This window comes from Mesoplodon densirostris, chromosome 6, assembly GCF_025265405.1.
Source record: "Mesoplodon densirostris isolate mMesDen1 chromosome 6, mMesDen1 primary haplotype, whole genome shotgun sequence".
NCBI lineage: Eukaryota > Metazoa > Chordata > Mammalia > Artiodactyla > Ziphiidae > Mesoplodon > Mesoplodon densirostris.
This window is the reverse complement of record NC_082666.1, coordinates 62,670,079-62,695,911: the sequence shown is the minus strand read 5'-3', so window position 1 is coordinate 62,695,911 and position 25,833 is coordinate 62,670,079. Positions and strand designations below refer to the sequence as shown.

Genomic DNA, 25,833 nt, shown 5'->3' with positions numbered 1-25,833 from the left:
TTTCATATACCATTAAGATTAAGTAGAAAATTAAAATCAAATAAAGACTTTGCGTTTAGAGTTTGATGATTTTTAGTGCAAAATAAGGCAAGATAATGATTTCAAAATAGATAATATGTGCTTTGGTCAATGTCTGAAAAAAGATGACAAACATAACAAGACTAATATGAATGACACCTATTTATTAAGGGTTTCCTATGTGCCTGACCATCATGATTGTCATGGCTACCCTAAATGAAGATTTGATACACATTTTGCAGATGAGTAAACAGGAACAGAGAGAAATAACTTACCCAGGACCCTACAACTAGTAAACAGCTACACCACGTCCCTCTTACTCCAAAGCCTGTGCTCATTCATTTAATCAGGATATGCTATGTGCATGTCTGTTTTAAATAACTGTATAAACATTAGAATTGTTTTAAAAGGATTATATGCTGATATGAAAATATTTACAATATATGCAATTAAGGCTTTTAAAGTAGAGAGTAGGGTATAGTATGATCCCTGATTTGTAGGTAAAAACATACAGAAAAATCATATACACACACATATCACTGGCATGTGCACAAATTATTTCTGTGGAAATTAATTACTAAAACCTCAACTGATGGGGAGTGACTATGGGTAGGGGCTGTCAAAGAGGGAGAATTTCATATTTCACTGTGTATGTTTCTCAACATTCTAACTTATTTAACCATAGATATTTATTATTATTTTTTAATACAACAGTTGTTGTCTCAGCAGTGATATGCTGGGCCATTTTAAGTATATGTCTGAATTTTTAAATAAAACAAATATTATTATATAATATAAAGACATTTTTAAACTGCATAAAAATAATGGTCCAAATTGTATTTTTTCATTTCATATATCTTTATAAATAGCTGTATAAAAAAAGATGCCTGTGGGCTTCCCTGGTGGCGCAGTGGTTGAGAGTCCGCCTGCTGATGCAGGGGACACGGGTTCGTGCCCCAGTCCGGGAGGATCCCACATGCCGCGGAGCAGCTGGGCCCGTGAGCCATGGCTGCTGGGCCTGCGCATCCGGAGCCTCTGCTCTGCAGCGGGAGAGGCCACAACAGTGAGAGGCCCGCGTACCGCAAAAAAAAAAAAAAAAAAAAAAAGATGCCTGTGATTCATGAATTAAGAGTCCTTGCTATTACAGCACTGGTTAAAAGGGCACTCTGTGGAATCAGAGCACCTGGGTGCAAATCCCCTACTTGCTACTTACTTCCAAGCTCTGTGATCTTGGGCCACTAACTTAACCTCTTAAGCCTCATTTTTTGCAGTTATTAAATGGCAATAATAATGCCATTACTCTAAAAGCCTATTGCGAGGATTCAATATGAATACATGTAAAGGGTTTGGAATAGTACCTACAACCTAGTAAGTACTACATTCTATATATATGCAACTATAATTGTAACCATGCAATTGTTATATGTTAGCAATTATTATTATTACCAACATCACTATTATTAGAAAAATACTTTTCAAGTGATTGCATTACATAACAGGTTACTGCCTTCTCTACTTCTCATCAACTTAAAGTGTTAAGTGCACATAGACTAATGTAAATGGGTTAGGTGAAAATAAAAATTAGAAAATGATAAAAGAGAAATTGAAAATTCTGATATCTTTCTTACAGTAATATTCCGCACTATAAAATCAGGAGCTTCATCATTTGTGGGGTTGATTATAATGTAAAATGGTATCTCCAAGGAGCGTCGTTTCCCATCAGTGACATACACCATGAACCGGTCGGCTGTTGGTTCCATCCTCAGATGCCTGGACTGCACATAGTTAATGTGTAAAGCCTTCATGTCTTTCCACTGAAACGAAGCTAGAGCACACCAAGATGGAGCACATAAATAAGAAAAACGTTTTTTTCCAAGGTACTGGTCCTTAATCCTTAATCCGATAGCCTATTTCTCAGCAGAGGAAATAAGAGGTCATAGCAGTTGACCTAACAATCAGCTTCAGGGGCTGCTATAATCACTATAACCATCAACATAAAAACAGATATCCATAAATTATAAGGAACAATTAAAATTTTCATGGAGAACAGAAGGGCAATAACTGCTAACTAGGATTATAGGGACTTCATGACCATTCTTTATATACTTGGAATGAATGTCAGAGAGACTTTCCTGCCCTTGATTAAAACCAGTGTTCCTGTGTGAGCAGTTCTTGTCATGCTTGAACAAGAAAGGAACCATCTCTTTCATACAAAGGCAAAACAAGAGTCCATCAATCATCTGCCTACTTGACTACATATCTACTGGTAGGAATGAGTGGAATTAACTGACCTGTTATTTTGGTATTCTGACATTGCCTTAAATCAACAGATAAAAATGCTCTGTGTTGTGTATGAGTCACAGGAGAAACTGCATAAACTTTAATGCAATTAATCTTTCTTTCTTCCGACTTTATTGAGATATAATGCACATATCATTGTGTGAGTTTAAGGTGTATGATGTGTTGATTTGAAACATTCTATACCACAAAGTGTTTAACACAATAAGGTTAATTAACATATCATTCACCTCATATAATTACTATTTTGCTGTTGTTGATATGATGAGAACATCAAAGCTCTACTCTCAAAGCAACTTTCAAGTGTATAGTAAGTATTGTTAATTATAGTCATCATGCTATACCTTAGATACCCAGAATTTATTCATTTTATAACTGAAAGTTTGTAGCCTTCAACCAGCATCTCCTGCATCTCCTCACCCTTACCCTCAGCACCTGGCAACCACTATTGTACTCTCTGTTTCTATGAGTTCAATATTTTTAGATTCCACATATAAGTGAGACCATACAGTATTGGTCTTTATCTGTCTGATGAATTTCACTTACAATAATTCTCTCAGAGGTCCATCCATGTTGTTGCAAATGGCAGCATTTCTTTTTTTCATGGCTGAATAATATCCTAATGTATGTGTGTGTGTGTGTATATATATATATATATATATATATATATATACACACACCACATTTTCTTTGTCCATTCATCCATCAATGGACATTTAGGTTGTTCCCATATATTAGCTATTATGAATAATGCTGTAGTGAACATGGGAGTGCAGATATGTCTTTGATATCCTGTTTTCATTTTCTTTGGATATATACCCAGAAGTGGAATTGCTGAATCATACGGAAGTTCTATTTTTAATTTTTTGAGGAACTTCCATAGTGATTGTACCAATTTACATTCCCAAATAACAGTGCACCAGGGTTCCCTTTTCTCCACATCCTCACCAGCATTTGTTATCTCTTACCATTTTGATAATAGCCATTCTAACAGGTGGGAGATGATATATCATTGTGGTTTTAACTGGCATTTCCCTGATGATTAGTGATGATGAACACCTTTTCATGTACCTATTCCACCATTTGTACATCTTCTCCAGAAAAATGTTTACTGAAGTCCTATGCCCATTTTTCAATCAGATTGTTTGGGCTTTTTGTATTGAGTTGTATAAGTAATTTATATATATTAGATATTAATCTCCTACCAGATATATGGTTTGCAAATATTTTCTCCCTTTCTATAGGTAACTTTTTCATTTTGTTGATTGTTTCTCTTCCTGTGCAGAAGCATTTTAGTTTAATGTAGTCCCACTTGTTGATTTTTGCTTTTCTGCCATTGCTTTTGGTGTCAAATTCAAAAAATCATCATCAAGACCCATGTCAAGGAGCTTACTGCCTATGTTGTCTTCTAGGAGTTTTATGGTTTCATGTCTTATGTTCAAGTCTTTAATCCATCTTGAGCTAATTTTTGTAGTGTCGTAAGATAGTAGTCCAGTTTTATTCTTTTGCATGTGGCTGTCCATTTTTCCCGACACCACTTCTCAAAGAGATTGTGCTTTGCCCATTGTATATTCCTGGCTCCTTCATTAAAAATTAATTGACCAGGGCTTCCCTGGTAGCCAGTGGTTGAGAGTCCGCCTGCCGATGCATGGGACACGGGTTTGTGCCCCAGTCTGGGAGGATCCCACATGCCGTGGAGCGGCTGGGCCCGTGAGCCATGGCCACTGAGCCTTCGCATCCAAAGCCTGTGCTCCACAACGGGAGAGGCCACAACAGTGAGAGGCCCGCGTACCACACACACACACACACACAAAAATTAATTGACCATATATGCATTGGTTTATTTCTGGGCTCTCTATTCTGTTCTATTGATCTATGTGTTTGTTTTTATGCTAATACCATACTGCTTTGTAATAATAGCTTGAAATCAGGAGGTGTGATGCCTCCAGCTTTGTTCTTCTTTCTCAAGACGGCTTTGGCTATCTGAGGTCTTTTGTGGTTCCATACAAATTTTAGGATTGTTTGTTCTATTTCTGTAAAAAATGCCATTGGGATTTTGATAGGGATTGCACTGAATCTATAGATAGCTTTGGGTGGTATGGACATTTTAACAATATTAACTATTTCAATCCATGAACATAGAATGTCTTTCCATTTGTGTCTTCTTCAGTTCTTTCATCAAGACATCAATTCTATGTCTTATGGCTCTTGGCATATAAATCTTTCACTTCCTTGGTTAAAATTATTCCTAAATATTTTATTGTTTTTGATGCTATTATAAATGAGATTGTTTTCTCTATTTCTTTTTCAGATAGCTTATTGTTCATGTATAGGAATACAACTGATGTTTGTATGTTAATTTTGTACCCTGAAACTTTATTGAATTTGTTGATTAGTTCTAACAGTTTTTGGTGAAGTCTTTAGGAATTTCTATATATCATATCATCAGCAAACAGAAACATTTTACTTCTTCCTTTCTGATTTGGATATCCTTTGGTTCTTTTTCTGGCCTAATTGCTCTGGCTATGACTTTCAGTACTATACTGAATAGGCATGATGAGGGTGGGCACCTCTGTCTTGTTCCTTATCTTAGAGGGAAAATTTTCAACCTTTCACTGTTGACTATGATGCCAGCTGTGGGTTCTTCATATACAGGCTTTATTATGTTGAGGTATGTTCCTTCTATACACAATTTGTTGAGAGTTTTTAATCTTAAAAGGATGTAGAAATTTGTCAAATGTTTGTTTCTGCACCTATAGAGATGATCATAGGGTTTTTGTCTTTCATTCTATCAATGTGTTGTATCACATTTATTGATTTGCATATGCTGAACTACCCTTGCATCACAGATATAAATCCCACTTGATCATGGTGTGTGATCCTTTTACTGTGCTGTTGAATTCCACTTGTTTATGTTTTGTGGAGAATTTTTGCATCTATATTCATCAAAGATATTGATCTGTAGTTTTCTTTTCTTGTAGTATCTTTATCTGTCTTTGGTATCAAGGTAATGCTAGCCTTGTAAAATGAGTTTGGAAGCATTCCCTCCTCTTCTTTTTGGAAGAGTTTGAGAAAAATGAGTGTTAATTCTTCTTTAAATGTTTGGTAGAAATCACCTGTGAAGCCATCTGATCTTGGGCTTTTCTTACTTGGGAGGTTTTGGATTACTGATTAAATCTATTTACTGATTATTGGTCTGTTCAGATTTTTAATTTCTTCATGATCCAGACTTGTTAAGTGTTATGTTCCTATGTTGCCCAATTTGTTGGTGTATAATTGTTCAGAGTAGTCTCTTATGATCCTCTGTATTTCTGTATTAGTTGTAATGTTTCCTCCTTCATTTCAGATTTATTTGAGTTCTCTTTTCTTCTTGTTAAGTCTAGCTGAAAGTTTGCCAATTTCATTTATCTTTTAAAAAAATCAATTCAGTTTCATTAATCTCTTCTATTTTTCTGTTCTCTGTTTCTGCTCTGGTCTTTGTTATCACCTTCTTTCTGCTAAACTTGGGCTTAGTTTGTTTTTGTTTTTCTAGTTCTAGTTGATTTACTATTTTAATGTAGCATTTATCACTATAAAACTTTCCTCTTAGCACTGCTTTTGCTGCATCCCCTACATTTTAGTGTGTTGTGTTTCCATTTTTATTTAAGATTTTTAAATTTCTTTTTTAAATTTAAACTTTGACCCATTGGTTGTTCAGAAGTGTGTTGTTTAATTTTCACATATTTGTGAATTTTCTAGTTACCTCCTGTTATTGATTTTAATTTCATATCATTGCGGTCAAAAAAGATACTTGGTACAATTTCAATCTTTTTAAATTGCTAAGACTTGTTTGTTGACTCATCACATGATCTATCCTGGAGAATGTTTCATGTGCACTTGAGAAGAATGTTTACTCTGCTTTTGTTGGATGGAATGTATGTATATGTCTGTTAAGTTCATTTGCTCTAACATATAGCTCAAGTCTAATGTTTCCTTATTGATTTTCCATCTGGATGATCTATCCATTGTTGAAATTGGGGTACTGAGGTCCCTACTATTATTGTATTGCTGTGTATTATCCTCTTCAAATCTACTGGTATTTGCTTAATATATTTAGGTGCTCCAATGTTGTGTGCATATACATTTACAGCTATTATATCCTCTTGATGAATTAAGACTTTATCATTATATAATTACCTTCTTTGTCTCTTGTTACAGTTTTGACTTAAAGTCTCTTTTGTTTATTATAAGTATATCTACTTGCTCTCTTTTGGTTTCCATTTGCATAGAATATCTTTTTCCTTCCCTTCATTTTAAGCCTATGTATGGCCTTGAAGCTGAAGTGAGTTTCTTGTAGGCAGCATGTAGTTGGGTCTTTTATTTTTCTATCCATTCAGTCACTCTATTAATGCAATTAATCTTAAACCCAGATTCTCTCATATTTAAGATAGATGTACCCCAAAAGGTGCTTAGAGAATAACTCTAAAGTGTTGCCTTTGGACAATTGTGTTTTTGGTGTCTGTTTTTGTTTTGGTTGTTTTCTTTTTGCCTGAAATATCAGAGATATTTCAGTATCTGAGAGGCATTTTGGTTTCAAAATTAATGTCATTACCTTCAACATTTCCATGGTATGTTTCCTAATCTTTTCTGCCCATATCTTTAAAAAGTGTTAAAAAAAACTGTGAGAATGAGACCAGTGAGCTCCACCAGATTTATTCTATCACAGTATTCTGTGTTGCTATGAGAGCCTTTAAAAACATTATTTCTTCAATATTTATTCTTATATTTTTCATAACTGAAATTTCCATTTGTTTTGAAGTAAACTCCCATACATGGGGAAATTTTAAATGAAAAATTAGAATAAAAAACAATAATACTCAAAAGTATCGTTAATAATAATAATTCCTTGAGTGTATACAGTACTTTGAACATTTCTGAAGTCCTAACCCAGTTATTAAACATGATCTAACCAATCAGTCACAAACACAGGCTAATTATTGCTGGACACAAAGCCATGACTTACCTATGCTGATGCCCATATTGCTTTTTTCAAAACCTGCAGAAGGTAGTGTGTTTTCAAGGTAGCCGAACTGGGGAGGAGAAACCAAAACAAATTCCAAGTCATCTGCTGCAGTGTCGGGGTCAGTGGCAGACAAATGGTTAATAGTAAGGGCTGCTGAGAAACCCTCATCTACAAAGAACATGGTACCTGCATACAAATAATAACACAATTATGACTTAGCGTGAAATCCTCTAATCAGAATAGTGAGAACAAAAGGGAGTGATTGAAATTCAAATTCACAGAAGCCTCCTACATGCAAATATACTTCCATGGGAGATGTTCATTTCCTTTGGCATAATTCTCCTTACAGTGAATATATTCAGGGGTAATGGGGGGAATTTAATTCGACTTAATGGAATTATAGTTTTTTCTTGTATAAGCAAGCCAGACAATAATGGAAAGAGAGCAGAAATACTAAATGCTTCAGTACAGCCCTTTAGTCACTATCAAGGAACTCTGATTTCCCTTGTGTCTATAGAAGTGACAAATGAAACTAAGAATTGCCAAACTGTTTTAAGGATAAGTCACTAAATGTGGTTTATGTACTCTTCAAGATCAGTTGTTACCTCTGTTTGTCAGAGCATTAATTGCCTGAGAACTATTATGAATTGCTCGTAATGAACATTTTTTCATGCCTTGGTGCTTAATTATTCTGCAGGGATAATGGTTCCTCCCCAGAACATTGCTTAGGAGATACTTTGCAAATTACAATAACATTCATACATATGTTTGCATTTTTTTTGAGACACAGAACATATACACAATGCCTATGAAGAGATGACTTTCTAAAAAGCAAATAAGGTCAAGTATATATAAATGGTCTCGCTAATATACTCATTCAATTCTAATACAAATTATTATGGATAAGATAAATTACTGGCTCTCCAGCAGGCAAATGATATTTTCCCATGTGATATAAAACCAGAATATCTGAGGATTGCAATGTTGTCTTCATTCCCAAGTGTGTGCACACACAGACACAGATACACACACACAGATATATACACACACTCACACTTGCATCCTCTCTCCACATGGATTTATATAAATATTTTGGTAACATCTTTATTGGAGTATAATTGCTTTACAATGGTGTGTTAGTTTCTGTGGTATAACAAAGTGAATCAGCTATACATATACATATATCCCAAGATCCCCTCCCTCTTGTGTCTCCCTCCCACCCTCCCTATCGCACCCCTCTAGGTGGTCACAAAGCACTGAGCTGATCTCCCTGTGCTATGCAGCTGCTTTCCACTAGCTATCTATTTTGTCTGATATTAGAATTGCTACACCAGCTTTCTTTTGATTTCCATTTGCATAGAATAACTTTTTCCATCCCCTCACTTTCAGTCTGTTTGTGTCCCTAGGTCTGAAGTGGGTCTCTTGTAGACAGCATTTATATGGGACTTGTTTTTGTATTCATTCAGCCAGTCTACGTCTTTTGGTTGGAGCATTTAATCCATTTACATTTAAGGTAATTATCGGTATGTATGTTCCTATTGCCATTTTCTTAATTGTTTTGGGTTTGTTATAGTAGGTCTTTTCCTTCTCTTGTGCTTCCTGCCTAGAGAAGTTCCTTTAGCATTTCTTGTAAAGCTGGTTTGGTGGTGCTGAATTCTCTCAGCTTTTGCTTGTCTGTAAAGGTTTTAATTTCTCCGTCAAATCTGAATGAGATCCTCGCTGGGTAGAGTAATCTTGGTTGTAGGTTTTTCTTTTTCATCACTTTAAATATGTCCTGTCACTTCCTTCTGGCTTGCAGAGTTTCTGCTGAAAGATGAGGTGTTAACCTTATGGGGATTCCCTTGTATGTTATTTGTTGATTTACCCTTGCTGTTTTTAATATTTTTTTCTTTGTATTTAATTTTTGATAGTTTGATTAATATGTCTCTTGACATGTTTCTCCTTGGATTTATCCTGTATGGGACTCTCTGTGCTTCCTGGACTTGATTGACTATTTCCTTTCCCATATTAGGCAAGTTTTCAAATAATCTCTTCAGATATTTTCTCAGTCTCTTTCTTTTTCTCTTCTTCTTCTGGGACCCCTATAATTCAAATGTTTGTGCATTTAATGTTGTCCCAGAGGTCTCTGAGACTGTCCTCAATTCTTTTCATTCTTTTTTCTTTATTCTGCTCTGCTGTAGTTATTTCCACTATTTTATCTTCCAGGTCACGTATCTGTTCTTCTGCCTCAGTTATTCTGCTATTGACTCCTTCCAGAGAATTTTTACTTTCATTTATTGTGTTGTTCATCATTGTTTGTTTGCTCTTTAGTTCTTCTATGTCCTTGTGAAACGTTTCTTGTATTTTCTCCATTCTATTTCCTAGATTTTGGATCATCTTTACTATCATTATTCTGAATTCTTTTTCAGGTAGATTGCCTATTTCCTCTTCATCTGTTTGGTCTGGTGGGTTTTTACCTTGCTGCTTCATCTGCTGTGTGTTCTCTGACTCCTCTCTTTACTTAACTTAGTTTGGGGTCTCCTTTTCGCAGGCTGCAGGTTCGTAATTCCCGTTGCTTTTGGTGTCTGCTCCTAGTGGCTAAGGTGGGTTCAGTGGGTTGTGTAGGCTTCCTGGTGGAGAGGACTGGTGCCTGTGTTCTGGTGGATGATAGTGGATCTTGTCTTTCTGGTGGGCAGGACCGCATCTGGTGGTGTGTTTTTGGGTGTCTGTGACCTTATTATGATTTTAGGCAGCCCCTCTGCTAATGGGTGGGGTTGTGTTCCTGTCTTGCTAGTTGTTTGGCATGGTGTGTCCAGCACTGTAGCTTGCTGGTTGTTGAGTGGAACTGGGTCTTAGCGTTGAGATGGAGATGTCTGGGAGAGCTTTCACCATTTGATAGTACATGGAGCCGGGAGGTCTCTGGTGGACCAATGTCCTGAACTCAGCTCTCCCACCTCAGAGGCTCAGGCCTGACACCTGGCCAGGGCACCAAGACCCTGTCAGCCACATGGCTCAGAAGAAAAGGGACAAAAAAAAAAAAAAAAAAAGGAAGAAAGAAAATAATAAAATAAAAAATATTATTAAAAATTTAAAAAGGGGCTTCCCTGGTGGCGCAGTGGTTGAGAGCCCACCTGCCGATGCAGGGGACACGGGTTCGTGCCCCGGTCCGGGAAGATCCCACATGCCGCGGAGCGGCTGGGCCCGTGAGCCATGGCCGTTGAGCCTGCGCGTCCGGAGCCTGTGCTCCGCAACGGGAGAGGCCACAGCAGTGAGAGGCCCGCGTACCGCAAAAAATAAATAAATAAATAAATAAAAATAAAAATAAAAAAGTAATAAAAAGAAAGAAGAGAGCACCCAAATCTAAAAACAAATCCACCAATGATAACAAGTGCTAAAAACTATGCAAAAAAAAAAAAAGAAACAGACAGAACCTAGGACAAATGGTAAAAGCAAAGCTATAGAGACAAAAGCTATAGAGACAAAATCACAGAAAGAAGCATACACATACACACTCACAGAAAGAGAAAAAGGAAATATATATATATATATATATAAAAGGGAGAGAGCAACGAAATCAGTAAACAAATCTACCAGTGATAATAAGCTCTAAATACTTAACTAAGATAAACATAAAACCAGAAACAAATTAGATGCAGAAAGCAAACCCCAAGTCTACAGTTGCTCCCAACGTCCACCACCTCAATTTTGGGATGATTTGTTGTCTATTCAGGTATTCCACAGATGCAGGGTACATCAAGTTGATTGTGGAGATTTAATCCGCTGCTCCTGAGGCTGCATGGAGAAATTTCCCTTTTTCTTCTTTGTTCGCACAGCTCCTGCAGTTCACCTTTGGATTTGGCCCCGCCTCTGCGTGTAGGTCGCCTGAGGACATCTTTTGGGAAGTCTGAGTTCTTCTGCCAGCATTCAGTAGGTTTTCTGTAGGGGTTGTTCCACATGTAGATGTATTCCCGAAGTATTTGTGGGGAGGAAGGTGATCTCCACATCTTACTCCTCCACCATCTTGAAGGTCCCTCAGATTTATCTGAATTTTTAAACAAGTAAATTCTTTGGCCCTGTAATCTTTCATAGATCTGGGGGTTTCCACAAATTTGTATTGAGGCAATTATTGGAAGCAATTCTGTATGGTGGTTTTTTATTTTGACTATATGTAAAGCACATCATTTCACTGGACCATGGGTATGACACTAGGTGAAATAATAGAACTTTAAAAGAATAAATTGTCACCTATTGCAATTGAAGGTGATTGGTTGTCCACCGGATACACTGTGATGTTGAGATCATACACTGGAAAGGACTCATGAAGAGGAACAGATGGATGAGGTCCATTCACAAAAGGGCCAGCTTCTGTGTCCGAAACTACCAACGTTATGGTGTCAAAACAGGGCACCAGGCCAATCTCACCACCTGGAAGACACAACTAGAGTTTAAGCCTGACTTTTAAAAACATAGAATACCAAGATGAAACCCACTCACACTTCCTCTACAAGCATAAAATGGCAAGGAAAGGAACTTATGTGGTTAAAAGGTAAAACTCAATTTTATCTATGCAATTAAATAGAGTCATAAAAATAATGCAAAAATGCTTGCCCACCTGTTGCCTCTGGTGAACTCCCTGCCAGCCATCTATCACGATATGGAGAGGCAAAACAGGGCTAACAAGGGTCTGACAGTTCATAAATGAACAAGGGATAGACATGAAGCTTGATCGTGATGGCTTTACTCTTCTCTCATAATTATTAGTGTTAGGACCAACCTCAGGGAGAACAGAAGGCACCCTTTTCCCTCTGGTAATTGTCTCCCCATTTGCATTAACCACCTTAAATGAACAACCATTCACTACAGAAGAAGCAGAACAGGTGAAATACAAATATAATCCACATTTTTGTGATTTGTTTCAGTATTTTCCTCATTACATAATAGCCAAGATGTTAGCAAAATAACAACAGCACCTGGAAAAGAAGTGTCATTTATTTTCATTTTCTGTTTACTCTTTAGAGCTTACATCTATGGGATTCAAAATGGCCCCAACTTAGGCAATGAGAGGAAGAAGGAAGAAAATGTCAGGACTAGATAGTTTACCAGTAAACAGAACAATCTGCTCTTGGATTACTAACTAACAGCACAGAGGTGGGAATGCTTGCTGTCCAGGGGACAGGAAAGTTCTGCAGATATGCCTTTGATAATTCTCATGCATCACTCTGAAAGTGCCAAGAGGGAAGCAATTATGTTTGAAGTTTTGATGGGTCTAGGACACAAAAGATCAGGGATGTCATCTCTTTTCACAAGACATATTGGTCAAATCTACAGAGCATTGTGTTTGGCATTATTCTACCTTTTTGAAAAAAATGACAAGGAAAAGCTTGAGATGATATTATTAAGCAACCAAATGATTAAAGGATGAGATAACTAGACTTATTTTTAAAAAAACAGTGAAGTTAAGAGAACTAAAATTAAACAATCAGCCTTCAACTTCAGGAAAATTAAAAAAAAAAGACACCTCTCATCTATTCATAATTATAAAAAACAAACTGGCATGAAGTTTGTTTATTCAACATTCACTTGATAAATATATACTTAATGCCTGTTATATGAAAATTAGTGTTCTGGGTGCCTCAGCAGAGAAAAAGGCAGACGTGTTGAAAACGTCAAAAGACAGTTCAAAAGAATGTCAAATGTCCAAAGACCCACTATGTGTCAGGAGCTGACACAGTCTAATGGTAGAGAAAGAAACGCAGTTCAGTTAGAATATCACAGATATGTGTATGCATTAAGTGGAACCATATGAAATTGCTACTATTAAGCCTTTTTTTACCTATTAAGTGGAAAATTCATCTATCTCAGCCTGATTATGTACCAGGTGCTGAGGGTGAACGAGGATGAGAATATTGGCTGATGATGGCATAGGGGGCAAGGCACACACACCAGAGAAAGTCAGAGAAGTCTTTCCAGATGGCCTTGCTGGCTTTGTACTGAGCACTAAAGGACGAGTAGTTTATAAGGCAGATAAGGCAGAGAATTGGGAAATGAGGAGAGAGGACAGGTAGGGAGAGGGACCTGGAAGAGAAGTAGAAACATCTAGGAAATGAAAACAGCTTAATCAAAAAAGCAAACATAGTACATTCAATAACTGTAATTTCAATATAATGGAAGCATAGGATACATTTACAGGAAGAGCTGGAAATTTTGGCTGAGCGTTAAACCACTAAAAAGGCTACAACATTGGTGGAAGAATTCTTTACCTTGAAATGAAATACAGTCTAAAGATATAATTTATACTTAAAATAGTTAACTGTACCACTATTTGAAAGAAAATTTTTGAATGACCTCATATATAATGTTTGGAGAATAGCAAATTAATAATGTAATTTTATATCATAAAATATTATTCAATTAGTAAAACATGTTTACAATAACTTTATAATATTTACTAAATATTTTAATAAACATTTTTAGCTGATTATCTAAATGAATAAAGGAATCTACAAAACTGCATATATAACATGACTGCAACTATGTTAAAATTATAATTATAAAAAAGAAAATACTGTAACACTGAAATGTTAAGTGATTCTCTCTGAAAGGTAAATAAGGTAATTTTTTCAAAACTTTGTTATATTTTTTCAGATTCTCTGCAATGAGCGTGTACTGTTTTCATAATCATTGAAATAAGATAAAATAAATCAATCGATGACGTAAAATAATGGTGACACAATTGTTCTCTGGTGATCTTTATAAACAATGTATGGAGGCAAGAGCAGGGCCACTGAAACTTTAGACCCTACAGTACTGAAGTTCTCTTTACTCATACTAGAAGAGCACTAAATTACTACCAACTGAGTAACTGAGTGAACATTACAACATAGCATTCAAATAACGAAACACCTTTCTGAATACAGTATTTCTGTTAATTAATTATTTTAACATCTTTATTGGAGTATAATTGCTTTATAATGTTGTTTCAGTTTCTGCTGTACAACACAGTGAATCAGCTATATGCATACGTATATTCCCTCCCTCTTCTGTCTCCCTCCCAACCTCCTTATCCCACCCCTCTAGGTGACCGCAAAGCACTGAGCTGATCTCCCTGTGCCATGCAGTTGCTTCTCACTAGCTATCTATTTGGTAGTGTGTATGTGTCAATGCTACCCTCTCACTTCGTCCCAGCTTACTCTTCTCCCTCCCCATGTCCTCAAGTCCATTCTCTACATCTGCGTCTTTATTCCTGCCCTGCCCTAGGTTCATCAGAACCTTTTTTTTTTTTAGATTCCATATATATGTGTTAGCATACAGTATTTGTTTTTTTCTTTCTGACTTGCTTCACTCTGTATGACAGACTCTATCTAGGTCCATTCACCTCACCACAAATAACTCAATTTCATTTCTTTTTATGGCTGAGTAATATTCCATTGTATATATGTACCACATTTTCTTTATCCATTAATCTGTCAATGGACACTTAGCTTGCTTCCATGTCCTGGCTATTGTAAACAGTGCTGCAATGAACATTTTGGTACATGACTCTTTTTGAATTATGGTTTTCTCAGGGTATATGCCCAGTAGTGGGACTGCTGGGTCGTATGGTGGTTCTGTATTTAAAGGAACCTCCATACTGTTCTCCATGGCTGTATCAATTTACATTCCCACCAACAGTGCAAGAGGGTTCCCCTTTCTCCACACCCTCTCCACCATTTATCGTTTATGTATTTTTTTATAATGGCCATTCTGACTGGTGTGAGGTGATACCTCATTGTACTTTTGATTTGCATTTCTCTAATAATCAGTGATGTTGAGCAGCTTTTCATGTGCTTCTTGGCCATCTGTATGTCTTCTTTGGAGAAATGTCTATTTAGGTCTTCTGCCCATTTTTGGATTGGGTTTTTGTTTCTTTAATATTGAGCTGCATGAGCTGTTTATATATTTTGGAGATTAATCCTTTGTCTGTTGATTCGTTTGCAAATATTTTCTCCCATTCTGAGGGTTGTCTTTTCGTCTTGTTTATGGTTTCCTTTGCTGTGCAAAAGCTTTGAAGTTTCATTAGGTCCCATTTGTTTATTTTTGTTTTTATTTCCATTACTCTAGGAGGTGGATCAAAAAAGATCTTGCTGTGGTTTATGTCAAAGAGTGTTCTTCCTATGTTTTCCTCTAAGAGTTTTATAGTGTCTGGTCTTACATTTAGGTCTCTAATCCATTTTGAGTTTTTTTGTGTGTAAGGTGTTAGGGAGTGTTCTAATTTCATTCTTTTACATGTAGCTGTCCAGTTTTCCCAGCACCACTTATTGAAGAGACTGTCTTTTCTCCATTGTATATCTTTGCCTCCTTGGTCATAGATTAGTTGACCACAGGTGCGTGGGTTTACCTCTGGGCTTTCTATCCTGTTCCATTGATCTATATTTCTGTTTTTGTGCCAGTACCATACTGTCTTGATTACTGTAGCTTTGCAGTACAGTCTGAACTCAGGGAGGCTGATTCCTCCAGCTCCGTTTTTCTTTCTCAAGATTGCTTTGGATATTCGGGGTCTTTAGTGCTTCCATACAAATTGTGAAATTTTTTGTTCTAGTTCTGTGAAAAATGTCATTGGTAGTTTGAAAGGGATTGCATTGATCCTGTAGACTGCTTTCGGTAGTAGAGTCATTTTCACAATGTTGATTCTTCCAATCCAAGAACATGGTGTATCTCTTCACCGTTTGTATCATCTTTAATTTCTTTCATCAGTGTCTGATAGTTTTCTGCATACAGGTCTTCTGTCTCCTTAGGTAGCTTTATTCCTAGGTATTTTATTCTTTTTGTTGTAATGGTCAATGGGAGTGTCCTTAATTTCTCTTTCAGATTTTTCATCATTAGTGTATAGGAATGCAAGAGATTTCTGTGCAATAATTTTGTATCCTGCTACTTTACCAAATTCATTGATTAGCTCTAGTAGTTTTCTGGTAGCATCTTTTGGATTCTCTGTATAGTATCATGTCATCTGCAAACAGTGACAGTTTTACTTCTTCCTTTCTAATTTGGATTCCTTTTATTTCTTTTTCTTCTGATTGCTGTGACCAAAACTATGTTGAATAATAGTGGTGAGAGTGCGCAACCTTGTCTTTTTCCTGATCTTAGTGGAAATCTTTTCAGTTTTTCACCACTGAGAATGATGTTGGCTGTGGGCTTGTCATATATGGCCTTTATTATGTTGAGGTAGGTTCCCTCTATGACTACTTTCTGGAGAGTTTTTATCATAAATGGGTGTTGAATTTTGTCAAAAGCTTTTTCTGCATTTATTGGGATTATCATATGGTTGTTATCCTTCAATTTGTTAATATGGTGTATCACATTGATTGATTTGTGTATAATGAAGAATCCTTGCATTCCTGTGATAAACCCCACTTGATCGTGGTGTACAATCCTTTTAATGTGCTGCTGGATTCTGTTTGCTAGCATTCTGTTGCAGATTTTTGAATCTATGTTCATCAGAGATATTGGTCTGTAGTTTTCCTTTTTTGTGACATCTTTGTCTGGTTTTGGTATCAGGGTGATGGTGGCCTCGTACAATGAGTTTAGGAGTGTTCCTCTCTCTGCTATATTTTAGAAGAGTTTGAGAAGGATAGGTGTCAGCTCTTCTCTAAATGTTTGATAAAATTCGCCTGTGAAGCCACCTGGCCCTCGGCTTTTGTTTGTTGGAAGATTTTTAATCAAAGTTTTGAATTCAGTGCTTGTGACTGGTCTGTTTATATTTTCTATTTCTTCCTGGTTCAGTCTTGGAAGGTTGTGCTTTTCTATGAATTTGTCCATTTCTTCCAGGTTGCCCATTTTATTGGCATATAGATGCCTGTAGTAATCCCTCATGATTCTTTGTATTTCTGCAGTTTCAGTTGTCACTTCTCCTTTTTCATTTCTAAATCTATTCATTTGAGTACTCTCCCTTATTTTCTTGATGAGTCTAGCTAGTGGTTTATCAATTTTATCTTCTCAAAGAACCAGCTTTTAGTTTTATTGATGTTTGATATTGTTTCCCTCATTTCTTTTTCATTTATTTCTGATGTGATATTTATGATTTCTTTCCTTGTGCTAACTTTGGGGGTTTTTTTGTTCTTCTTCCTCTATTTGCTTTAGGTGTAAGGTTAGGTTGTTTATTTGAGATGTTTCTTGTTCCTTGAGGTAGGATTTTTTTTGCTATAAACTTCCCTCTTAGAACTGCTTTTGCTGTATCCCATAGGTTTTGGGGCTTCATGTTTTCATTGTCATTTTTTCTAGGTATTTTTTTATTTCCTCTTTGAATTCTTCAGTGGTCTCTTGGTTATTTACTCGTGTATTGTTTAGCCTCCATGAGTTTGTATTATTTACAGATTTTTTCCTGTAATTGATATCTAGTCTCAGAGCATTGTGGGCAGAAAAGATACTTGATAGTATTTCAATTTTCTTAAAGTTAGCAAGGCTTGATTTGTGACCCAAGATATGGTCTATCCTGGAGAACATTCCATGAGCACTTGAGAAGAAAGTGTATTCTGTTGTTTGGGGATACAATGTCCTATAAATATCAATTAAGTCCATCTCGTTTAATGTGTCATTTAAAGCTTGTGTTTCCTTACTTATTTTCATTTTGGATGATCTGTCCATTGGTGAAAGTGGGGTGTTAAAGTCCCCTACTATGATTGTGTACTGTCAACTTCCCTTTCTATGGCTGTTAGCATTTGTCCTATGTATTGAGGTGTTCCTATGTTGGGTGCATAAATATTTACAACTGTTATTTCTTCTTCCTGGATTGATCCCTTGACCATTATGTAGTCTCCTTCTTTGTCTTTTTTTTTTGATGGGTGGTGCTCTATTCCTGTCTTACTGGTTGTTTGGCCTGAGATGTCCAGCAGTGGAGTTTGCAGGCAATTAGATAGAGCTTGATCTTGGTGCTGAGATGAGGTCCTCCAGGAGGCCTCACTCAGATTGATATTCCCTGGGGTGTGAGGTTCTCTGTTAGTCCAGCGGTTTGTACTCGGAGCTCCCACCACAGGAGCTCGGGCCCAACCTCTAGCCTGGGAACCAATATCTCACAAGCTTCATGGCACAGTAAAAAAAAAAAAAAAAAGGAGCAGTACAATATCAAAGAATAAAAAACAAAATAAAATTAGAATGATAAAAAATATATTAGGAAAAATAAAACTATAATCAAAACACCTGCAACAAGGTAAAATAAAACCACAACAGAAAAAAGAAAAAAAAAAGGTGGGGGGGAACAAGCCAAAAGGAGAGAACAATAACAAAATATAAAGCATAAAATAAAATTAGAATAATAAAAGAGTAGGAAAAATAAAAATATAAAAGAATCAACAACAATGAATCAACATCATAAAACAGAACCCCAATCTAAAAGAGAAAAAAAAGCCTGGGCTATGGGGGTGGAGTTTAGGTGGCAGTGGAACTTAGGCAGGGGAGTGGTTTAGGGTGGGGTGGGACCTAGGTGGGTGGGTGGGTGACATTTGAGAGTGGGGCGGGGCCTAGGCTCAGGACCCACATAGCTAAAAAAGGCCCTAGGGGCGGAGCCTAGGCAGGGAGACATTCAAGCATGGGGCAGGGCCTCTGCTTAGGACCTGCTCAGAAGGGGAGAGGCAGCACGTGGAAAGGAGGGCCTCTGGAGTGTGGAGTTCTGGAGTTTGGAGGTAAGGCCCTGGGTCAGGGTGTGTGGGTGGAGTTTAGGCCCAGGACATTGGAGGGGGTCTCCGTGTGCAGAGGTGGGGCCCTGGGGGGGGTCTAGGGGCGGGGCTTGGGCTCTGAGCAGCAGGAGGGAGGCTCTGAGGGCAGAGGATTAGGCCCAGGAGCCCAGTAGGCTCCCCGGTGCCTAAGTGGACAGGGAAAGCACTGGCTCCATTCCCTTCCATTCCTCCACTCCCCTCCCCCACCATCTCCCCCAGGGTCTCCCCTGTTGCTGCTGGACCCCTAACTGTGGGTGGGTCCTGCTGGGTGTAGGAACTCCTCCCCTCCCCCAGCTGCCCCTCAGGGCTGCCGGTCCCACTTTTGCTCCCCCTTCCCTCCCTCCCACTACTCCCTCAGGACCTGCGCAGCTGGAGGGGGCCTCAGGTGGGCAGAGGATCAGGCCTGGGATCTCAGCAGGTTCCTGGGGGCCCAAGTGGGCAGAGGAAACCTGGCCACGCTCCCTTTTGATCCTCTGCCCTCCCAAGGGTCCCCCAATTTCCCCCTTCAGTTGTGGGATCACTTCCCCTCCCCCAGCAGCCCCTCAGCAGGGGTGCCAGTCCCATCCCATCTCCACTTCTTCTCCCCCTTCACTTCCCCCATACCCCGCATCCTACCCAGTCACTGGGGGGTCCTCCCATCCCCTTAGGTGTCCATGGTCCCACTGGTGCCTAGTAGGTGCCCTAGTTGTGAGGAGATGCGAATTCAGCCTCCTCCTAGTATGCCATCTTGACTCTGCCCCCTGTTAATTTATTAACATAAAAGTCTATCTGAAACAATGTGCCCCAGTGTCCCACTATGTCTTATGAAAAAAATGTGTCAACACTCTCTTCTATGGCCACCACACTAGAAGAGAGTTATACATATGTACACCTGTTGCTTAACATCTGGAACAAAGCGCAGGAAGAGAAGACAGATTCATCTCACTACTAATTTATCTATGCTGTGTGAGCCTGCCAAAGATGTTAAAATTATGTAAAAATCAACAATCACTGGTCTTTGGATCACTTTTCTGCTAGTCTGAGAACTATTAGGGAAATTAAAAAGAAGCACCTAGCTGGGAACTCTTACATTGAGAGACATCGAACAAGTGGGCTAAGCTCCTCAGGACAAGAAAAGAGCCAATGAAAGCTTTCCTAAGACTTAACATAGAGAAGAAGATAAGGAGATACCATTGAAAGAAAAAAGATGTTTAGTGGAGTGATTAAGAACTGGTATCCCAATGAATCACTGTTTTTGAAAATACACATAAAAATATTTCCAAATGTTTCCTCCCATGTCCAAATGAATCCTTAGCTATCTCAATCCCCCTCCTTGAATTCCCTCCCACCTCCCTGCTTGTATTCTCTCTCTCTCTGTCTCTTCAAATAAGAAAATGATTTGAATTCTGATATCTCTTAAGTCTGTATCACTCACCTGGCCTCCCACACCCAATCATACTTCCCCCATGCAATTTCCAGGTTAGAGAGGCATATGGATGAGTAAACGTGAAGTGGTAATGGAGTGTGATAAAACTTAGGTAGAGGAAGTAGATGGTATTATTACTGAGGAAGTGCCCCCAACCCAGAAATCAGATGTGGGAGGGGTGGTGATGTGATGATGGGCAGATGTGTCACACTGTCATCTTTACATGGGAATGTGTTTGTCTTACTCCTTTAAATCAGAAGTCCTTCATATTAGGGTTTGGGTTATACTCCTTTGTAAAGCCACAGTGCCTACTACTGTGCCTCGCAGACATCAAATGTTGAATTCACATCTTCTTTACATGAACATTTTACATAAGGAACAAATGCCATCCAGATAACAATATAATGCAATGCCAGAAATGTAATTACAGTGCTAATAAACTAGCATTTACTGTATCTCTCATCTATGTCCACCACTGTCATGGGCTGTGGACAAGTTACACAAAAGTGTAAGACACGATCTTTGCTTTTCAAGAACTCAAGGGGCAGACTGGTTACTTCTTAGGAGCTAGCTGATAATCAGGCAACTTTTACAATTAATAAGATAATTATCTTAGGGAGCCTACTTCAGGCATTTCTGTTATGATTTAGGGAGCCAGAAGCTGAGGTGGTCAAATAGTCTTCTTCATATTGACCAAACTATGAATGAGGACAAGCCAGGGTGAATTGAAGGTCTATGTGGAAGCATCAGGAGCACAGCAGCAATAACACTTGATCTTTCTCAACTCTGTGAAATTCATTATATTACTGAGATCAAGAAATACTTCTGAATATGGTGATCATACTTGAAAATGGGAGATGGGCTGCCACTCTTTTAGTGGAAGCAAGCATTAAGACTGTTAGATTATCAGAGCCCACAGCAAGGAGTGGGCTGACTCTGTCATGTTGCTGCATCCCCACTCTCAGACTAGTCACAATACTGTCACTTACCTGTGTGTTTGTACGTCACAGCCCCTGCCATAACATCTCCCTGAGAAAACTGATGCACTGTGACCCCAGCTTTCCTCACTGTCCCATGCTGAGGTTCTCGAACAATCATGAACATCAGTTTCATATCATCACTGTCCACATCAGTAGCAAAAATGTATTCAGAGGTAATGACCACCTCTTCGCCCTCTGAGCAGTGCATCATTGGAATGAGGTCTACCTTTAGGACCGGTGGCTCATCATTTACAGGGAACACCTAAGCAGGAAAAAAAATTCATGTTTTCAAGAAAAAAGAGCAATGACAAATTGCCCAACTGGTAACTCATAGCTCATAATTGGAATGACAGGCATTTTCAATCTTCCAGACACGTGAAACAATAGCCATGGAATTTGGCCAAGCCATCTGTATCTTTTAACTTTCCCCATATGAACCAACTTGCAAGAAATGACCCACATGAGAGACATTTTAGGTAGGAATGGGAGAGTATGGTTATGGTTTGGGACTCAAAGCTCTCATTTGTTTCAAGACAGACAAAATACAAATGTGATATAAAGCATCCTTCACCCAAACCCCTATCCTCCTTCGCTAAATTTACCCATATTCCAGAGGAAATCTAGTCCTTGTGGTCTGAGCATTTACATTTACCACATCAAAGTTATTTATATTTCAAATTACTTGATGATTACAAGGCTTTCCTCTACTCTCAACTTCCTGCCACCCAGGAAGTTTCTTTGGACTTATAATAAGCAGCAGCTGCATTTCAAACATTTTGAGTTAAATCTGAAACCCCATAACCATTAAATCAATACCAGTTTTCAACTTGATAAAACATCTTTCTCTCACTGTCATGAAAATAAATTTCCAAGTAGAAAGGGAAAAAAAGCAACACTGGGCCTCCCTGGTGGCGCAAGTGGTTAAGAGTCCGCCTGCCGATGCAGGGGATACGGGTTCGTGCCCCGGTCTGGGAGGATCCCATATGCCGCGGAGCGGCTGGGCCCGTGAGCCATGGCCGCTGGGCCTGCGCATCCGGAGCCTGCGCATCCGGAGCCTGTGCTCCGCAACGGGAGAGGCCACAACAGTGAGAGGCCCACATACCGCAAAAAGAAAAAAAAAAAAAAAAAAAAAAAAGCAACACTGGATCACACTGGCTGTCCAAATTTTAAAGATTTTGTAGAAATTTGAAAAAGTATGTCTTCTAAACAGGAATGAAGGACAGTCCTCCTCTGAGTTCACGACCACAACTCAGTGTGTGCTGCACATTTATTTATCAAGTCTGGCCTGTGAATACCCTCACCCCTACATTTCCTTGCCCCACGCTTCAGCCAATGTGATCTTTTTAAAACGTGGCTTTCATCAAGTCATCACACTGTGGGAACCTTCAATGGCTTCCCAAAGCTTCTCCTAGGATGTCTTCGGCTTCATCTCATGCTATGGGGTTCCTTTGCCACTCCTGTCCATTTCTACCCCCAAGACACTGTGTTCCACACACGTCAGGCGTTTGCCCCGTCTTTGCATCCTCTCTCTGTCCCTTGCCTGGTATGTTCTCCTGTAGCTCTTTGCTTGGCTACCTCCTCCTTCACATTACATATGGATTCCTCCAGGAAAACTTCTTGACAACTCAGACTCACTTAGAAACTTCCCTTGTTTACTCTCTTTTAGTACCCTGTTTACTTGTAGAACACATCCACATTTTAACTAATTATTTCAGTGATAGTCTGTTTAAAGCCTGCCTTCATCCCTTGCCCATAACTCTAAAAGAAGAGGAAGTTTATTTATCTTGTTCATCAACATAGTCCAAGAATTTAACATAGGACCTGGCATATAGCAGGCACTTATTAAGTACTTATGGAATAAATGAATGAATGAATGTAACTATGTATATATGCCCTGGTTACCCTACTGTTTCAACAGGCTAACAACTCAACAACAAATATACATGAAGTTATGAAGACACTTTCCTTTAAAAGGTAGAGAGATGGGGTGATGGAAACCCAGGTTTACTTATTTAACTAAAGATAGAAAAGTATGCAATACTCTATTCCATTTTCTACTGGCTTATTAGGAAACAATATCTTTGTTCAAGTCCTCTACGTAGATTCAGTGAAGACCTTCTTTATTATTGTTCTTGACTCCATCTGATCAATCTCACCAATACATTCATGATCATCACCTTGCAGCAGTTCACAAAATATCCTCAGCTTTCAAATGCATAAAAAGTCCAAAGGCAATAGAATTAAAAACATTCCTCCCAAATGAAAAAAAAAAATCACACATAATTGTCCAAAAATTTCCTGAAGCTCTGATTGGTTTCCAAAGGCTATGCCCTTTTGTCTCAAAAGTAATAATAAACAAATTCTTTTCCCCAAATTCACTGCTTAGGGTCATTAATGAGAAGATGGTCATGGACAGAAGACAGAGTTGGGGTTTTCACTGGAAATTTGCTTTTCAGGAAAAAAGTTAACTCAGAAAAGCTTTCTTTATATGCAAAAGTCTGCCAATAAAGAAAACTCTCCTTTTTGAGGCTGAAATAACATACAGCTTTTCATCTCGATATAAGAACATCATCAGAACTAACTGGAAAAAATGAAAAGAAGGGGCTAGGCACTATGACTGGCATGGATAAGTGCTCAGGAAATGTTAGCAAGGATGGTAATTACAATCACCTGTTAATTTAGATCTGGGCAGTGGCAAGGAGGAAAGAACGCTGGCCTGAGTACCAGAGTGGAGATGCCAGCCCAGGTCTACATGGTCAAGTTAATGGCTTTGGACAAGTCATTCAACCTTCTCAGACCTTTGCTATAGGATGGGGATAACTCCTTTTCTGTGTACTTCTTAAAACACTAGATGGATGTGATCGTTCTATTATTAACTGTAAAATATCTTACAAACACATTATTATGACCATTAATAATAATTTCATACTACAAAGAACTGACAAAATTGAAACAGAAATAAAATTTGGTACGGTAAGAATAATTAGTGGATCTTCATGAAGTGTGATAAGTCTTCTGCTGACCTTCCTTTGTCACTAACTATAAATACCTGCAAATCCTGTGAGCTATGCTTGTGGACGTGGATGGTCACCCAACAGAGAAACTCGGGGGTTCCCATCAGGCCTTTGAGCATGTACTCAACCTTTATGTGCAGATTTTCCTTCATTTGTTAAAAGGGGGAAAATAATCATCTCAAACAGGCCAGGAGTATATAGTACAGGAATTCACAAAGGGTCACATTGCACATATAGATATGGCTCCTTGCACACAACAGGGAAAAGCCCAGCGACGCTAGCCTAACCTGTCCAACTGCTAAATATTTCTGGGCGTTACAGCTCAAAAATATTAGGAATAATTTATACATGGAAATGACGGCTTTTTAAATTAAGTCTCTGGGTTTGAGGTCAGAGTAGTTCTACCTTTAAATCGATTGGCACAAGAAACTCATATGCCCATTTCACCAATATAACTTTGTTCTCTATTGCCTGTCCTGACATAATCAAAGATGTAAGCAGACACCTTCTTGCTCTGAAGTCCATGTGCTTCAATTTCTATCAGAGACCCCAAGAGGCTTCCAAACTAGAAGGTTTGTTTCTATATGAACCATGGAGGAAACTTACCACGTACCTCAATGTATAGCACACATTCTGCTGCATTTATGCCATCTGTGACCTCCAGTAGTATGTCATCCTGAAGTATCTCAGATCCATCATGCTGATACCTGTGGGGATGATAGCTGTCACTAACCTCTCAAGGCCACTGTGAGAGTGCACTGAGATTCCTGTGACAAGAGCTTTTCCATGGTTTTGGCCATATGTTCAACAAATAAATAAATAACCAAAACCCCAGCATAATCATGAAGTCACATATGTAACTACTGTACTCAAGTATCCTTAAATGTAAAATTGCTCCACCCTGGAAAAATGTGTTTATGCATTCATAACTTGTCCCCAAATCAAAAAGCAGCTCTTCAAATTGTCACTGTAAAAATGGGAACCAGTGGGTGTAGCTCTGCCTACTTACTGAAAACACTGCCAGGGGCAAAGGGGACACTGAGACTGAGCAGTGACAGGTAAAAGTGGGACACTAAGTGGATTTTGGTAATTCTCCCTCCTCCCCCACTTTTAAGGTTATTCCTTCTACCTGTGCTCTGGATTGATTCAGCTCTGCCCTAAAACTTTATCTATGGATTATTCATTGCCTCTCTCTTGCCACTTCCCCCTTGCCATTTACTAACTCTTTTCCTCTCAACCTATAAAGATTCTTGAATTTCTCTAGACTTAAAAGTATTTTTTCGGGACTTCCCTGGTGGTGCAGTGGTTAAGAATCCACCTGCCATTGCAGGGGACACAGGTTCAATCCCTGGTCCAGGAAGATCCCACATGCCACAACTATTGAGCCTGTGCTCTAGAGCCTGCAAGCCACAACTACTGAGCCCATGTGCCACAACTACTGAAGCCCGTG

General features: G+C 38.5%; 1 protein-coding gene across 1 annotated transcript in view; it reads right to left on the bottom strand.

The window, feature by feature from the left end:
• FREM1 (FRAS1 related extracellular matrix 1) overlaps window positions 1-25,833 on the bottom strand; it is a 154,185-nt gene that overhangs the window by 67,404 nt on the left and 60,948 nt on the right. Inside the window, exons 14-18 of the mRNA XM_060101238.1 lie at window positions 24,997-25,090; window positions 21,379-21,631; window positions 11,543-11,722; window positions 7,319-7,504; window positions 1,647-1,843 (exon numbers count right to left, since the gene is read on the bottom strand). Of these exons, the coding sequence (XP_059957221.1) occupies window positions 1,647-1,843; window positions 7,319-7,504; window positions 11,543-11,722; window positions 21,379-21,631; window positions 24,997-25,090 (910 nt within the window). The remainder of the gene's footprint in view (window positions 1-1,646; window positions 1,844-7,318; window positions 7,505-11,542; window positions 11,723-21,378; window positions 21,632-24,996; window positions 25,091-25,833) is intronic.